The sequence below is a fragment of the Tamandua tetradactyla genome, chromosome 1 (assembly GCF_023851605.1).
Source record: "Tamandua tetradactyla isolate mTamTet1 chromosome 1, mTamTet1.pri, whole genome shotgun sequence".
NCBI classification, from domain to species: domain Eukaryota; kingdom Metazoa; phylum Chordata; class Mammalia; order Pilosa; family Myrmecophagidae; genus Tamandua; species Tamandua tetradactyla.
In genome coordinates, this window is record NC_135327.1 from 89504746 (window position 1) to 89523848 (window position 19103).

Consider the following 19103-nt stretch of genomic DNA (forward strand, 5'->3'; position numbering starts at 1 on the left):
TAAATGGTTCCAAAAATTCAGGTAAGACTGAGAATGTGGCTCCTGTGTTAACCACAAAAGAGACTGGCTTACCTGCCATGAGGATGGTTACCCTGGGCTCGGTCATGGAGATGGGAAGAGTTGGGGCTGAGGAGTCCGGGCCCTGCCAGTCTTCAGTGGCTAGGCCGAGGACATCTGAGATTTTAAATCCTGAGGAGTGGCTCCTAGTTAAGGATGGCTGTCTATTCCCATGGTGCGAGGTCGAAGGACAGTCAGCTTTCCAGTGCCCTGTCTTATGTCAGAGAGGGCAAGGCCCCAGAGGTACTTTGGATTAGGGCAAGCTTTTGCTTAGTGTTCCTCCTGGCCACAGTGAAAACAGGGACCCAGGGATGGCTTAGCTCCTGGTTTTATTCCATCTTCCCGAGCATAGGCAGATCTTCACAGGGCATTGACCAATAATAAATAGTGAGTGCCTTCACGCTCCTGTCTCAGTTTTTTCTCAGAAGATTTTTTGGTTTCCCTTTCCTCTTGCCTATTGTTGGAAACATGGAAGGCAATGCAGATCAGTTCATTCTACGGTGTCCGGAGTCCTTGTTCTAGTTTCTGTAGTTTTTTACAAATGTCGAAAGCTGACTGTGTGATGAAGTGTGTGTGTAGGAAAAGGTGCCTTTCAGGTGAGGTTGGATCTAGATTAGTGTATTTTTTATGGTATCTAGTAGGGTCAGTAGAAAAGGAATTTAAATGTTGTTTGACTTGTGAAAGACTGGAGAGTGAAAAAGGAACATGAAACCTGGCAATGCCTTTGTGTCCTGCTACTTCCCTTAGGGGAAAAATTCCGGCGGAGGAGGAGACAGTTGAAGATGAGGAAGTGGGGGTATCAGTATTAGAGGGAGAAAAGGGAGGGAGGAGCAAAGAACACCTAGGTGATAATATCCCAAAGAATATATTTGACTTATGGGTAGTCTTTTCTTCTTTAAAGAATCCACAAAAGCGACATAGTAAGGAATTGAAAAGCTCCCACCAAATAAAGTACTAGAACTAGTGAGCTGTACTTACGAAACAAACTTTCCTACTTCCACTTGAAGTATTGGATCTCGGAGATGCACTTCTAGAAGCATATCTTCAGCTTGAGCTTCTTCTCCTGTTTTCACAGGATGTGGGTTAAAGATTCTTAGGTATCCCATAAAGCTACCCACAATTATTTTATCTGTAGAGAGATTTTTATTTAAAAAAAAAAAAAAGAAGAAGAAGATTATAGGAAGAAACAAATAACAGCCACAAAACATCTTTGGGAATAAACTTTCCAATCTAAAAGAGAAATCTAAATAGTAAAAGAATCTCTTCTTTCTTGTGATATAAAGACCATTCTGCCAATAGCAGATGTAATTAAAGTGAACTTATTTTAATAATATGTAGCTTTTTAAAAATAGCTTTATATCATCAATATTCAAATGTAGTAATATACTACATTTTTCTCTTAAGCCTTGATTTGACATCAGTGGTCATAATTTAACTCAGTCAAAAGCAAGCTCTTTTAAATATGGATTAAAATAAATAAATAATAGGGGGGACAAATGTTGAAATAAATTGAGTAGACTGAAATACTAGTGATCAATGAAAGGGAGTGGTAAGGAGTATAGAAAAAAGAGGGGGAACAAAGGTTAAAATATTTTGGGTAGAAGGAAATACTAGTGGTCAATGAGAGGGAAGGGTAAGGGGTATGGTATATATGAGTTTTTTCTTTTTATTTCTTTTTCTGGAGAGATGCAAATGTTCTAAGAAATGATCGTGGTGATGAATATATAACTATGTGATGATATTGTGAGCCACTGATTGTAGCCATTGATGATACTGTGAGAATGTTTGTATGTCAATAATGCTTCTATATTGTTTACAATAAAAATATATTTAAAAAAAAAAAAGAATTCTCTCCAGAGGTGAGAGTCTCCCTGATGGCATGGGAGATGACTCCTAGGGATAAGCCTGGCCCTGGCACCGTGGGATCAACAACGCCATCCTGACCAAAAGGAGGAAATGAAGTGTAACAAATAAGTCATCAGTGGCTGAGAGGCTACTCTGGAGGTTACTCTTACTCAAGCTTCAGTTAGACACTGCTATCTATCACAACTTGCCAAACCCCAACCAAACCATTCCTGCAAATCCTAAAGAGCACCTATGGTATATAAGATTCTACAAAGGTTCCATACACTAGGTAACTTTCCAGAAACCTACAACTCCAAATGGGTCCCTGGACCAGGTCCTGAAATGCAGAGAGGCCAGCCTCTCCAGAACATCAACTACTTCCATCCCCCTATGCCATATTATCGAAAGCCCTTTCCCATATGAAAAAGTTAGAATGGGCATAGCTCAAATATGTTAAAGAGTGGGAGAAAGATCAAAGATGATAGTGGAATTATACAGAGAAGGTAGGGTTTAACAAACGAATATGATTGCTGAATCATTATATTGATATTTCTTTTAGTGTCTAATACCTTAGAGCAGCTAGAAGTAAAAACCTAAAATTGTGGAATTGGAACCCATACCAAACTAAAATCTGTTCTACAATTAATTATCGTGCTGTGCTTTGAAATTTATTGCTTTTTTGTAGATATGTCATTTTTCCAAAAAAAAAGTTGATCGTGATGATAAATGCACAGCTATTTGATGATATTATGAACCACTGATTGTACACTTGTAACTGTATAATATATAACAATTAAAAAAAAACAATTCTGACACCTTGCTAGGGTATCCTGATTAACCATGATCTAGCCTTGGGTACAAGAGCGGGAAATAATAGGATGGGTATAAAGTTTTTAAATCTCCAGATTAGTATATAATAGATTGACATTTTTCCTTCTACTTAAAAGCAAAAGTTCTATATACTTATTTATTGAGAACTTACTAAGCATAAGACAATGGTCTAAGTAGTTTCCATAGATAAATTCATTAAATCTTTATACTAACCCTCTGAGAGAAGGACTATCCTGGGAATTTCAATCCTAAATAGACACATAAGTCATAGGAAGCTGGTGCTAGATAAACTGATAACAGTCCCCTGGAGGTCTATAAGGTCTCCAGAGGTACACTTGGTCCTCTCTCCACTAAGGTCTGGCCATTTCAGATCTTCCTGCATTTTGGAGTGCTATCCCACTCTTTTCCAATCTCTTTTTTTTACTGAAATTTATCATAATTGTATTCTCTCTTTTGTAGCAAAAAAAAAATTTAAGTTACTTGATATCAAAATTGGCACCAGAAAATAAACTGCAGGTGCCAAATCTTGAAGGGATATTTGGAATTGGTTCAAAAGCTGAGTTGGGGCCCATAGCAGTAAGATTCAGGTTGATATTGTCCATGGGGTTAAGCAGCATTGTATTCAGTGGTAAATGGTTAATCAAGTTACTACTACCAGTTAACTGAGACCCTGGGCCCATTGCACGCAAAGCTCTAGTAGACTGAGCAGCTACTAGACCAAGAGAAAGCTGGTAGACCAACAGAAAGAAGAGAAGGAATATAAATCTATATGCAGAATGGCTGTTTGTTTGTTTTTAACTTGGGCAGGCACCAGGAAGCGAACCCAAGTCTCTGGCGTGGCAGGAGAGAATTCTCCCACTGAGCCACCATCACACTGCCCCAGAATGGCTGTTTTCAAGGGTACTAAATAAGTTTTTAAAAAAGAATAAATTTACTGCAAATAAACTCATTACCCTGCCCCCTAGGTGGGACATGACTTCCAGAGGTGAGTGTCTCCCAGACAATGTGGGACATGACTCCCAGGGATAAGCCTGGTCCTGGCACCATGGGATTGACAATGCCTTTCTGACCAAAAGGGAGATAAAATGTAACAAAATAAGGTATCAGTAGCTGAGACAGTTCAAATAGAGTCAAGAGGCTATTTTGGAGGCTACTTTTATGCAAGCTTCAGCTAGACATTGCTAATTGCCATGTTTTGCTAAACTCCAACCAATAAAGAACACCTATGGCTCTCTTTCAGATTCCACAAAAGTTTCACTCACTAAGTTTATTTTTCAGAAACTTAAAACCTCCAATTGTTCCGGTGCCAGAGAAGCATGAAAAACTAGTGGTACCAGTCTCTCCAAGAATATCAACCAGTTTCATCCTCTTACCCCATAACATTAACACTCCTTTTTTCAACATGAAGAAGTTAGAACAGTCATTGCCCAAAAATCCCTGAATGATCTGGGAGAAGGATTATATGAGAGGGAGGAGTTGTAACAGAGAAGATAGAATTTAACAAATGATTATGACTACTAAATCATTACATTGATATTTCTTTTTAGTTTCTAGTGTATTAGAACAGCTAGAAGGAAATACCTGAAGTTGTAGAATTATAACCCATACCATACTTTGAAATTTCCATTATAATTACTTGTTAAACTGTACTTTGAAATTTATCACTTTCTGCATTTGTTATATTTCACAATAAAAAATGTTTAAAAACAGAGAGAGAGAGAAAATGAGATTAAATCTCAAAATTCTCACTCGGGGTAAAGAATAAAACTCAGGGTCTTTGTGATTGAAAAAAAAAAAGGGTATTTCTTACTGTTTCTGGCAATAGGACTTAGCCACTGAGAATCTAATTCAAGACTGACTGGATTTTACATTATAGTTACAACTGAGTTCACAGGCTTTCCATGTTTCTTGTGGAAAGGTAAAGAAAGATATTAATCAGAAGTGCTGGATGAGAACAGTTATAATGCGGTTACTGATAAAGTTTAGACTAGAGAAGTAGGAAATCTCCAGACTCTTCTAAAACACCCCCCATGAGCATCCCAAGTACGATGTCAAGTCCTATTTCCCATTTTGCTTCACAAAATAACAAAATTCAACCTTAATGTCACCCAAGTGAAAGAAACAAATAGAAGTGTATGCATGCTGCAATGCAGAATCCTGAATTTAAAAAGGAATTAGAAAATGAAATTAGTAAGAAATGAGAAATTCAATTAAGGTCTGTAGTTTAGTTAATAGTATTGTATCACTATTAATTTCCTAGCTTTGATCATTGCTCTTTGGTTATGTAAGCTGTTAACAGGTATATAAGTACTCTCTGCACTATTTTTGTAACTTTTGAGAAAGTTTTCAATTATTTCAAAATTATAAGTTGGGAAAAATGGTCCAAGCATACTCAGAATTCTAAGTAGAAAGAATTTCAGCCTAGAAGGAACTGTTAAAATATGTAATTTATATTGACAAATATCTAGGAGAAAGTTATGGAAATAGGTAGTCCAAAAAAAATGGGTAAGACATACTAGGCTTAATTTACTGATTTGCTTTCAACAATGATTCTACATTTACTGTGCTATATCAACAGTTGGCTACCCTTCTAACAATCTGCTAGGTATAGCTAGTGTAAAACTGTACCAAATGTTTGCCTACAGCAGATTACACTAAAAATTTAATGTAATTCAGATTACACTAAAAATACCCTGTGACAGATAAGAATCCTGGACTGAATTTATTATGTACATTATATCTGTGATGGTTAGGTTCTGATATCAACTTGGCTAAGTGATGATGCCCAGTTGTCTGGTCAAGCAAGCCCTGGCCTGACAGTTGCTGCAACAAAATTCTGTGGCTAGTCGATAAAACAGAAGGCTAGTATATAAAATTATCAGTCAGTTGATTGCATCTGTGACTGATTACATCTGTGATCAAATAAGGTGTTTCTCCCACCAATGAGATAATCCAAATAACTGAGGACTTTTAAGAAGAGAAACCTTTTCACTGCTTCTTCAGCTAATAAATTTTCCTGTGGAGTTCGTCCAGACCCTTCATCGGAGCTGCCAGCTTCACAGCCTACCGTGTGGATTCTGGACTCTTCCATTACCAGGTTGTGTGGGACACCTTTATAAATCTCATATTTATTGATACCTCCTGTTGGTTCTGTTTCTCTAGAGAACCCTGACTAATACAATATTCAATTCCCCTTGAGAAAGATCAAAGGTGGAGTTATACAGAGAAGGTAACCCTACCTACAAATGAGTAAGATTGCTGAATCATTACATTGATATTTCTTTTAGTCTCCAGTATCTTAGAGAGCTAGAAGTAAAATTCTAAAATTGTGGAATTGTAACTCATACCAAACTCTGAAACCTGTTCTATAACTAATTGTTGGCTGTGCTTTGAAATTTATTGCTTTTTTGTATTTTTGTTATTTTTCACAAAAAAGAAAAAATAAGTTGATTGTAATGATTAAAAAGAAAAAATTCCTTGTAGCCTCCAATGTTCTGGAGCAGCTAGAAGGAAAAATCTGAGATGACAGAATGGTAGCCTATGACAAACTCTGGGATCTGTCCTGTAACTACCTGATGAAAAGTGCTTTGAAACTTTTTTTTCTTTCTTTACTTTGTACATATGTTATATTATACAATTTAAAAAGTTAAATAGATAGATAGATAGATAGATAGATAGATAGATAGATAGATAGATAGATAGATAGATAGAAAGATATCCAACTCCTCTTATTCTGCCCACCCCCCCCCCCCCCCCACAGGGCCTGGGATGCTCTGCTTTCTCCCTGGCCATGAGCAATAAATTAGTGAAGGAAACAACAAGATCCCTAAAAAACAACTTATATAGATTGTCCTTCATAGGCAGTAATATTAGTTGTTTGAGAATAAAATGGAAATAGGATTCCTATCTCAGGGATAGAAGGGTAAGCCCTCATGAAGATGAGTTAACTCCCAGAAACAAACTGTGTATGGTTATTAAAATAGGCAGCTAGATTGTTTTAGTAAACAGATCTCAGGTAATAGGCTGATTTCTTATAGCTCTCAGGCTATGGTTAATTAATATGGGACCCCTGGGAATAAAATGAGTTAGGACCTTTCTAGAAGCATACAGACAAAAGTATTCTAGTTCTACCAAAAAAAAAAAAAGAGGCTAACTCAAACCACCACACTAGAGAATCATGGCCTCTGATCCGTTCCCATGTCTAAGTCTATGTACAACTCAGAGCCCCTTGAATAAAGGATAAGCTATGTACAGATATTACTCTACCTAGCCATTTGTCCAGATGACTGTGTACCAAGGAAAGGGAAATACCCAACTTGGTGAAAATACTGTATCTTAGCTCTGAGTTAGTTATAATTCTGGAAGCCCAGAAATACTGTTGCTTGCCAATTAGAGACACTCAGTGATGAATGACTTTTTAACTTGGTTCACCCAGAGGGAGAGTAAAGCCAATCTGGGGTTTTCTAGTTTCTGAGGGATAAAGAAAATAGATTTCCTTAGAAAATGGTAGAATACCCATTCATCTATCTTCTTTGAATCAATCTCTCTGTTTTTGTTGGATTTGTCTTCTACCCTGGTGTTTTATTATCAAGCCTACTAGGATACCTACTACTTCCTGATCTTCATTTTATAGAAATATGACTTACCAATCTAGAGCAGGGAGTCAGAAAACTTTTTCTGTAAAGGGCCAGACATCTTGGGCTTTGTAGGCTGCAGTCTCTGCTGCAAATACTCAATTCTTGTTAAAGTGCAAAAGCAGCCATGGACAACATGTGAACAAATAAGCATGAATAGGTTCCAATAAATGTTCATTTGTGGGCACTGAAATTTGAATTTTATATAATTTGAACATGTGACAAAATATTTTTTTTCAAACATTAAAAAAGTAAAAACCATTCTCAGCTCATGCACCATATAAAACCAGGTGGTGTACAACTCAACAATAAATAGATAAACAGCCCAATTTAAAAATGGGCAAAAGTTATGAATAGATATTTTTCCTCAAAGGAAAAACAAATGGCTAAAAAGCACATGAAAAATGCTCAACTTCACTAGCTATTAGGGAAATACATTTGCAAAAACACAATGAGCTATCATTACACACCTGCTGGAATGGCTGCTATTAAATTATTATAGGAAACTATAAGTGTTGTAAAGGATGTGCAAAAACAGGAACACTTATTCGCTGCTGGTGGGAATGTAAAATGGTATAATCACTGTGGAAGGTGGTTTGGCAGTTTCTTAGAAAGCTAAGTATCAAATTGTCTTATTATCTGGTAATCCCACTACTCATTATATACCCACAACATGTGAAAACAGGGGCATAAACAGATACTTGCACACCGATGTTCATAGCAACATTATTCACAATTGTCAAAAGATGGAAACAACCCAAGTTTTTCCATCAACAGATGAATAAACAAAATGAGGTTTATACATAATATTATTCAGCAGTAAAAAGAAATGAAGTCCTAAAAGACATGACAACATGGACAAACCCTGAGGACATTATGTTGCGTGAAATAAGTCAGACACAAAAAGACAAATATAGTATAATCTCACTAATATGAACAATTATAATATGCAAACTCATAGACATAAAATCTAGAATATAGATTACCAGGAGAAAGAATTAGGCTAGAGAACGTTGAGTGGTTATTTAACATGTGCAGAATTTTTAACTAGGTTGAACTTAAACATTTGGAAATGGATAGAAGTGATGGTAGCACATTATTGTGAATATAACTAATGGTGCTGAATTTTGGGTGAACGTGATTTAAAGGGAAAGTTTAGAGTCATGTATATCATCAGAAGGAAAGCTAGAGATTAAAACATGGGAGTATATAACATAGTGATTCTTGTGATGGATGATGGCTCTGATTAATAGTACAAATACTAAAAAGTTATTCTATGAACTAGAACAATGTATGACATCATTACAAGGAACTAATAAGAGAGTGATATATAGGGGGAAAATGTACCTATTGCAAACTATGAACTAGAGTCAATAGTAATATCTTAATATTCTTTCATAAACAATAACAAATGTACATAATAATACTAGGGGTTAATAATGGAAGCGATAAGGGATATAGGATGTTTTGGGTTTTCTTTTTCTTTCTATTTTTTGGAGGTAAGTAATAAAAATGTTCTAAAATTGACTGTGGTGACGAATGTTCAACTATGTGATGATATTGTGAGTTACTGATTATACATGTAGAATGGAATGATCATATGGTAACAATGTTTGTGTTTGTACGTTGGTGTGTTTAATAAAAAAGAAAAAAATGATTTTCTACCAAGAAATAGTGCTAGCATTATTTCTGCACTTGCGTATGAATAGTTTTCAGATCCAATATGAAAACAATATAATTTTTCTTAGAAATAATATCTAAAACAGAAATTTTTAAAAATTCAAAATATTTTACTAACTCTATTCTCTGAGACCTAATTTTGCAACAAATGAAGTGATGCATTGTATATTTCTATGAATTCCAGCGAACAGTATGACAGAATCAATATAAACCTATATCTCTCTAGAGAACTTAGAACTATATTTCTCAATTTGCTACCTAAATAATAAGGAAAATTACTTCAAAATTAGGGCATGATTATGACAGTTTAAGTTCTATAAAGTATACACATTTAAAAAGAGAAGTCATTTTCTTTCATTCCTGGAAGGCAGTATTTCATGGTCATAAGTTACTTACCTTGTCCATTCCCGCTATTATCAACATCAGCCAAACATAAACAGCCTTGATCAAATTCTTCTTTTTCTCCCAGAACAGTAGACCACCAGTCACGGGATTTAAATAAAGACATTTTTTTTTTCACTCTAAAAAGAAAGCATTTATATATCATAAAAACTCACTTCATACCACGAATTAATGATCTCTTAAGGCATAGCAAATAAATCTTGAACACCTTTAAGAAGAACCATTCTATATTAACCTTAAGCTTTTGTATTTTGTGGACATATATGAAACTACAAAGTGTTAGAAACATTCATCAGATACTTTTGAACACCAGATACTTTTGAACATCAGATACTTTTGAACACCAAACTTCTATAATTATGTTGGGCTAATTCTCTCTCCTAGAACATTTAGGAAATAATTGCACAAAGTAACAATATTCTTTTTTTTTAATTAAAATGAAAATTAATATCCTTTTTTTTGGATTTTATTGGATTTTTTCCCAATTACTAATGAAATTAATATTACATCTATAATTAGAAACAACACTGACAGTGGGACTGTACAAATTTGGGGAAAAATAAAAATACATATATTTTGTGACTTCATAAAATTTCATTTACTGTCTCTTTAAATAAAACAGAAGTAACAGCAATATATGCAAAAGTAAAGATTTCATGAGTATAAGCAAGACAAAGCAATAGAACTGTGCTTCTTTTGCAGACTGGTGACAATGAAATGTTTAGCTACAATTTTTTCCATACAAACATGAAATAATTTTCATATAGAAGAAACACCCACACAAATAACTGATGGGTGATGAAAACACACCAAAGTTCAACCAAAGCAAAACACAAACTGAAAACTGTTGGGGTTATTCATATTTTAAATCCAACATGCTCACTCTATTTCTTCTTCTGCAGAGGCTCATAGTAAATTGCTTCTATTTTCCGAATCATTGTTTATGACTGGTAAAATAAGTCTTAAATTTGAAATTACTGCTATATCATATATTAAAATAATTTTAGGTACAATTCCTTCATCTATTTTAAAAACACATTAATTCCATCATAACCCATGGAAAATGAACACATTATTTCCATATTTCACAATTAAATTTTTCTTCTCAACAACAAAATTAAGAGTCAATATCTATTATTGTTGTGTTTGTATGTTGGTACATTTAATAAATAAAATAAATTTTTAAAAATATCTATTACTGGAGAAAAATCAGTACTGTAAGGGCTTGCCAATTGCTTCCACTAGAACAGAATTTAGAATTAGATATCCACATTAAAAAATATTCTGTGCTGATAACAAGGCTCAAACATGGGGTCACTACAAAGGTTGAACTAGTTGGAAGAATTTTAACAACCATTTCTAAGTACATGAGACACAATAATTTCTTTATAGTATTGATAAATATACCATATAATACTGTTTCCTGTTATGTCATTCCACAACATGGCATTGTACAATAAACATAATGCCACCTAATTCTTACAAAAGCAAATCATTTTAATAAGTCAGTAAAATAAATGGCAGTACCCGCTTTTAGGCATACAGATTATAAAACTCAAATTTACTTTCCTTTGATTGGTTTTGTGCAGCAACAGAGAAATAAAAAAAGGAAATAGGAATCAAAATGGCTAAATATGTAAGAAACTGTTATTCATAGTAACACAGCTATACAGAATACATTATTCTATGCATATTCTTTCCATTTGTTGAAATTTCAAGATAAAAAGCACTTGTTTTCTACAGGTTCACAAAACAGAATAACAAGAACAATCACAGAGAATGTAATAAGGTAGGTGTTAGTTGGATTAACAAACTATGACCAATGCTCATATCTATATTTGCAATTCAAACAATGGTTACAGAACCTGTTTGCATCCTTCCTAAGTCATACACAAATCTTGCCTGCCTCTTCCCAGAAATCAACTCTTTATAAGAACCATTTCTTTTCATTTAATGCAAAAACACATATTCTTAAAAGGATGAAGATTCAAATTCTAACAACACTATTAAGCACAGAAGAATTTAGCAAAGAGCCTAACTTCTCATTATTTTTGTCTTTGGAAAGACTGTAGTATCCCATCTCAACAAGTTGCTGAGAAGAGCAAATGAGATCAGATGCATCAAGTGACTAGCACTGAAACTGGAACATTACATGTACTCAAAAACTGAATGGTTTTTCAGTTTTTGAATTGAGTACATGTAATGTACTCAAATGGGAGAAAGGCAATATGGAATAGGGAAATTCACATTTTAAAAGAATCAGAAGATGAACAGGGTGACCAACCATCCCATTTGTCTAGGACTGATGGGAGATTCCTGAGATGTGGGACTCTGAATTTTTCTTGTTGTTAAAGTGCCTTTAAAATGCTAAAGCAAGTAATGAAGTATAATTGTTGAATCTATTTGAAAATTTTTAAGTTTCTTTAAAAGGATCCATATGGTATGCATATTATCACAGCTGGTACAAAACTAGGTACTTTGACCCAAATCAATAGGCCACGCCCTTGATCTTGAGGTTTGCTATTGTGAAGCTTATGTATGTAGCAGAAAAGCTCAGCCTACCTGTAGGTATGCCTAAGAATTACTTCTGAAGGACCTCTTTTGTTGCTCAGATGTGGCCTCTCTCTCTCTCTAAGCTCAACTCTGCCAAGTGAGATCATGGCCCTTCCCACTACGTGGGACATAACATCCAGGGGTGAAAGTCTCCCTGGTGGCATGGGAGATGATTCCCAGGGATGAGCCTGGCCCTGGCACCGTGGGATCAACAATGCCATCCTGACCATAAGGGGGAAAAGAAGTATAACAAATAAGGTAGCAGGGGCAGAGAGCATTCAAATAGAGTCAAGAGCCTACTCTGGAGGTTGTTCTTACACAAGCTTCAGTTAAACATAGCTCCTACCATGACTTGCCAAACCCCAACCAAAACCATTCCAGCCAATCTTAAAGAATACCTAGGATGCCTTATGTGTGAGCCCAAAGCAAAAAATGTTTGTTACAAAATTTATATTTTGACTAGAGCATTTCCTAATATAACTTACGTAGATAGTTTGACTGAACACCATAAGTACTTGGAATCTCAGGTAGGACATGACATTTTGTTGGTTTGTCCAGAGTGATGCCCCGATGAATCCCAGAGTGATTCGATCAGTGAGTGGAAACGTATTTGCAAAGCCCCCTTCGGAGAATGGTGAGAACGGGGAGAAATGCAACTTCCCCAAGTTGAATTCTTGATATTCTCACAAGCAGTATGGACAACCAAAGCTATGGGCTGAGTCCCCAGTCTTGGGGTTTGTTCATATGAAACTTAACCGCACAAAGGATAGGTCAAGTCTACTTAAAATTTAGGCCTAAGAGTCCCCCCAAGAGAGCCTCTTTTGTTGCTCAGATGTGGCCTCTCTCTCCAGCCAACACAACAAGCAATCTCACCACCCTCCCCCCTGTCTACGTGGGACATGACTCCCAGGGGTGTGGACCTTCCTGGCAACGTAGGACAGAAATCCTAGAATGAGCTGAGACTCAGCATCAAGGAACTGAGAAAAACCCTAGAATGAGCTGAAACTTAGCATCAAGGGATTGAGAAAACCTTCTCAACCACAAGGGGGAAGAGTGAAATGAGACAAAGTGACAATGGCTGAGAGATTTCAAACAGAGTCGAGAGGTTATCCTGGAGGTCATTCTTACACATTAAGTAGTTATCTCCTTGTTATTCAAGATGTAATGGAGAGGTTGGAGGGAACTGCCTGAAAACGTACAGCTGTGTTCCAATAGCCATGTTTCTTGAAGATGATTGTACACTGACATAGCTGTCACAATGTGACTCTGTGATTGTGAAAACCTTGTGTCTGATGCTCCTTTTATCTACCTTGTCAATAGATGAGCAGAATATATGGAATAAAAATAAATAATAGGGGGAACAAATGTTAAAATACATTTAGTTTGAAATGCTAGTGATCAATGAAAGGCAGGGGTAAGGGCTATGTTACCCTTTTTTTATAAAAATTTATAAAAAAATTTACCGTTTTTTAATAAAAATTTATTTAAAAATTTATAAAAAATTTATAAAAAATATAAATTTTTTTCTGTTTTCATTTTATTTCTTTTTCTGAATAGATGCAAATGTTCCAAGAAGTGATCATGATGATGAATATGCAACTATGTGATGATATTGTGAATTACTGATTATATATGTAGAATGGAATGATCAAAATAGGAATGTTTGTGATTGTTTGGTGTTTTCTGGTATTTAAAAAAACAAAATTTACAAATTAAAAAAAAAAAAGAATGTTAGTGTTTAGGCGGGCCATGGTGGCTCAGCAGGCAGACTTCTTGCCTGCTGTGCCAGAGACCCAGGTTCGGTTCCCGGTGCCTACCATGCAAAAAAAAAAAAATTTTTTTTTTTTTAAATAAAGAATGTTAGTGTTGTGTGTTGATTGGTTTTATTAATAAAAATTATTAGAAAAAAGAAATACCATGTAAAAATATAGAGAGAGTTAGATCCTTATAAAACTGTTCCAAAAAAAAACTGAGAAAGAGGAAACACTTCCTAATTCATTCTATGAGTCCAAAGTCAGTTAAAGATATGACAAGAAAATTACAGACCAATATCCCTTATGAATATAGATAGATGTAAAAGGTCAACAATATACTAGCAAAACAATCTGACAGCACATTAAAAAGATCATATACCTCAACCAAATGAAATTTATCCAAAAATTCAAGTGCAGTTCAACAGTGAAGCCCCTTTAGAGAGCAGTGTGGTGGTTCCACAGGACACTAGAGGTGGGGTTGTCATATCACCCTGCAACCCCACTGCTAGGTATCTACTTGGAGGAACTCAGTGTGGGAACACAAATGGACATTTTCACACTGGTATTTATGGCAGCAGGGTTTGAGATCTGGAATGGACAGAGGTGGCCTAAGAGTACAATGACCATGGGAAAAGAAGGAGTAATTGCGGTGCATACATACGCAGACTACTGAGAGCCACGAGAAGGAATGAAGAGAAAGAATGAAGTTGTGAGGCATGCAACTAGGTGAATGAACCTTAAGGACTGTACGTCAAATGAAATGTCAAAAATAAAAAGACAAACATTATCATGCCTCACTCGTGATCTACCTATAATATACAAACTCAGAGAATTGAAGTTGAGAGCATGAGTTATCAGGTTGGAGCCTATTATAAAGGATCCTAGACTGTAAGCACTTATAGCAGTCACATATATTCAGAAGTTGTAATAATTAATTCTAAATCCTGACATACTAAGCTGTTTATACATACCTGCTCATTCCCAGAAACTTTGAGAATTTATGTGACACCTGAGACTCAGAGCTAGAGCTCTGAAGCTAAAAAAAAAGTCAGCATTTTAAAATAGTTTTAAAAGTTGAAAAAGGGATCAGACTTCAACTAGAGATATGAATGAAGCTGGTTTGGATGGGACTAAGGCATATCAAAATACAGGATAAACGATGATATGGTCCATATTTTAAAACTTCAACTTTGGTGTGAGATCAAAAGGAGAGATGTTTATTTGGTGCAAAATTTATATTTTGGGTAATGCATTACCTAATTTAACTCACATGGTCAGTTTAATTGAGCACCATAAGAACATTGTGATGGTTAGGTTCAGGTGTCAACTTGGCCAGGTGATGATGCCCCATTGCTCTGTTTCTGTGGACTTAAATCATCAGTATGTGAAATTCATCTATGGCTGATGACATTTGAGATCTGCTAAGGGGAGTGCCTTCCACAATGAGTGAGGTTTAATTTACTTAGCTGGAGGCTTAAAAGAGGGAGGTCATCCCCCTTACATGGGACACGACTCCCAGGGGCATAAATCTCCCTGGCAATGTGGGACAAAACTCCCGGGATGAGCCAGGACCCAGCATCAAGGGATTGAGAAAGCCTTCTTGACTAAAAGGGGAAAGAGAGAAATGAGACAAAATAAAGTTTCAGTTTAGTTGAGAAATTTCAAAGAGAGTTGAGAGGTTATTCAGAAGGTTATTTTTATACATTATATAACTATCCCTTTTTAGTTTATGGTGCATTGGAATGGCAGGAGGAAAGTACCTGAAACCATTGAGCTGTGTTCCAGTAGCCTTGATTCTTGAAGACGACTGTATAAATATATAACATTTACAATGTAACTGTATGCTAGTGAAAACCTTGTGTCTGATGCTCCTTATATCTAGGGTATGGACAGATAAGTACAAAATATGGATAAAAAATAAATAATAGGGAGGACAAAGGGTGAAATAAATTGGGGAGATGGAAATACTAGTGGTCAATGAGAGGGAGGGTAAGGTATATGGTACATATTAGTTTTATTTTTATTTCTTTTTCTGGAGTGATGCAAATGTTCTAAAAAATGATCATGGTGATGAGTACACAATATACTGTGGGCCCTTCATTGTACATCATGTATGGAATGTATGTGTGTGAAGATTTCTCAATAAAAATATTTTAAAAACTAATTTGAAAAATAAAAACATTTTAGCAGAGGTCTTTCTAATCTACCAAGAATTTCCATTTTGTACTGGTAGGGCCACAGTGTTTTCAAACCTTCTCCAAATTACTTTCAATGGAAGATCACCCCTTAGTGGAAATGCAGTAGATAATACGATATTTATGTTTCATTGGTGAAAATGTTAAAGAAAAATCCTTGAAACCTAAAATTATGTTTATACTTCTAAGTATAAAATTATGTTTATACTTCTAAGCAAAGACTAAAGCAACACTTTCAATAAGTAATGTAGATGCCTGAGTTGTAGTGAGTTCCTATTTGCATAAGATCAATAGTTTTATAGTTGCTTGAATTTGTATCCCAGTTCATAAATTAATGTCTATTTCCATTAGACCTTTTATTTTACTTTATTTTCAGAGCATCATGTGACTGTTAAAATAAGTTACAGAATATGACTGCAGTATATATAGATTACAGCCTTTTTTCTGCCCAAGAAGCCTGAGGGCTAAAACATAGCCAAATGAGTAGTACTCATGCTTAAGTTGGGTCCACAAAATATGAAATACTAATATTTACGTTAATGAATAGATGCCATACATTGGAAACTGTGCTGGATGCTTTATAGATGTTATTTTGTTAATAAACTTTTCAATATATTTCTGGAAAAAATATATATTCAATGGCAGAGAGATTTCAAACAGAATCGAGAGGTTATCCTGGAGGTTATTCTTATATATTATATAGATATCCCTTTTTAGTTTTTAGTGTATTACAATAGCTAGAGGTAAATACCTGAAACTGTTTAGCTGTATTCCAGTAGCCTTGATTCTTAAAGAAGATTGTATACTATATAGCTTTTACAGTGTGAACATGTGATTGTGAAAACCTTGTTGCTCACTCTCCCTTTATCCAGGGTATGGACAGATGAGTTTTAAAAAAAAATGACAAAAATAAGCAAATAAACAATGGAGGGAGCATAAGGGATAAAAAAAATTGGGTCAATTGCAGTATTATTGGTCAATGAGAGAGGGGGAGGGGTAAGGAGTATGAAATCGATGGGGTTTTTCTCTTTTCTTTTTCTGGAATGATGCAAATGTTCTAAAAATGATCATGGTGGTGAACATACAACTATGTGATGATATTGTGAGCCACTTATTATATAACTTTGGATGCACTATATGGTGCATGATGTTATCTCAATAAAAACATACTTTTAAAAAAAGCATTAAACATATGCTCTGAAAATTGTAAAAACATCACTGAAAGGAATTAAAATGACCTAAATATATGGAAAAACATTCCATGTCCACTGATTGGAAGACTTAATATTGTTAAGATGGCAATATGCTACAAACTGATGTAAGATTCAATACAATGCCTATCAGAATCCTAGCTGGCTTCTTTGTAGAAATTGACAAGTTAATCCTCAAATTCATGTGGAATTGCAAGGGAACTAAAGTAATTAAAAGAATAACTTAAAACAGAAAAAAAGAAGAACGTTAGAAGATTCACACCTCCCAGTTTCAAAATTTACTACAAAGCAACAGTTATCAAGACATTGTGATACTAACATAAAAATAGACATACAGATAAATGAAAAAGAATTGAGAGTTCAGAAATAAATCCATATGTCTACAGTCAGCTGATTTTCAACAAGGACACAAGACTATTCAATGTGGAAAAAAACAGGCTTTACAGCAAATGGTGCTGGAACAATTGCATAGCCCCAAAGAAAATAAATTAGGCCTTTATGTCACACCATATAAAAAAAAGTAACTCTAAATGGATCAAACATAAATGTAAGAGCTAAAACTATAAAACTCTTACAGTAAAGCAGGGGTAAACTTCATGACTTCAGATTTTGCAATGGATTCTCAGATATGATGTCAAAAGCATAAGCAACAAAAGAAAAAAATGGATGTTTGACTTCATCAAAAGTTAAAATTTTGTGCTTCAAAGGACACTAGCAAGAAAATGAAAATACTACCCATAGAATGGGGGAAATTATTATCAAAGCATATCTCTGATAAGGAACTTGTCTCTGTTACACATCTCAAATTTTTACAACTCATTAATGCAACAAAAAATGTATTTTAAAAATGGGCAAACATTCTGAAAATACATTTTTCCAAGAAGATATTCAAACAGCCAATAAACACATGAAAAGATGCTCAGTGTCAGTAAAGAAATGTAAATCAAAACTACAATAAGATACTACTTCACACCCACTAGAATGACTAAACTAAAAAAATCAGATAGTTAACAATTGTCGGTGAGGACATGGTGAAATAGGAACCCCCATGCATTGTTGGTGGAAATGTAAAATGGTGCCACACTGTGGAAAACAGTATGACAGTTCCCCAAAAGGTTAAACATAAGACGAACAGATTATGGTTAAAGTAATTCAGAACATAGGGGTAAGGAAGACAGTGTCTATATTTTAGAACTATATATACTCTTTGAGACCAATGGAAGAAAGGTTTATCTGATCTGGAACTGAAATTTTCTGTAGTGCATAATCTAATTCAACCTATCTGTATAGCTCATTTGAACAACTGAAACACAGGAAGCACAGAGTAAGAAAGAGGTCCTTTAATCCTATATAGATTATTATAATGCCTGGAAACATCTTACAGTATATTAACCAGATATTCAAAAAGTGTTGGCAAAGTCCCCTGAAGGATGGGAGAAAGAATATGAAACTATTAAACCTTACCATCAGGGGATACACTGATACTGTGTCAAACTGTAGGGGCACCCAAATCAGTAGACCATGCCTTGGATCAAGAGGATTACTCCTGCGAAGCTTATGTAGGTAGTGGAGAAGCTCAGACTACCTATAGGCATGCCTAAGAGTTACTTCTGGAGGACCTCTGTTGTTGTTTAGATGTGGCCTCAGTCTCTCTAAGCCCAACTCGGCAAAATGAAGAATTACCTGAAATGAGCAACTGACTACCTGTAGCATTTGAGAATTCATGTATTAAGTTTGAGGGTGGGGGGCATCCTAAGTGGATGAATTATGCATCGAATTTGATTCTCAGAGCAATAAATCATCTATGGAGTTCTCTTGTTCACAGTTAGTAGCATCACTGAGGACAGTACCACCTCCTTCCTAGTCAATAATGTTAAAAGGAGTAGCTTCTTGGAGCTGTCCACTGTTAGATTAATGGATACTATGGTTTATGCATTCAAA

The 19103-nt window shown here is 35.2% G+C and overlaps 1 protein-coding gene across 7 annotated transcripts in view; it reads right to left on the reverse strand.

The window, feature by feature from the left end:
• The window catches only part of BBS9 (Bardet-Biedl syndrome 9), a 699527-nt gene that overhangs the window by 659378 nt on the left and 21046 nt on the right, over nucleotides 1–19103 (reverse strand). For all 7 annotated transcript variants that reach the window (XM_077120094.1, XM_077120084.1, XM_077120081.1 and 4 more), the window contains 2 exons: nucleotides 9444–9568; nucleotides 1036–1186 (listed from right to left, as the gene is read on the reverse strand). In XM_077120094.1, coding sequence (XP_076976209.1) covers nucleotides 1036–1186; nucleotides 9444–9555 — 263 coding nt within the window. In that variant the 5' untranslated portion in view covers nucleotides 9556–9568. The remainder of the gene's footprint in view (nucleotides 1–1035; nucleotides 1187–9443; nucleotides 9569–19103) is intronic.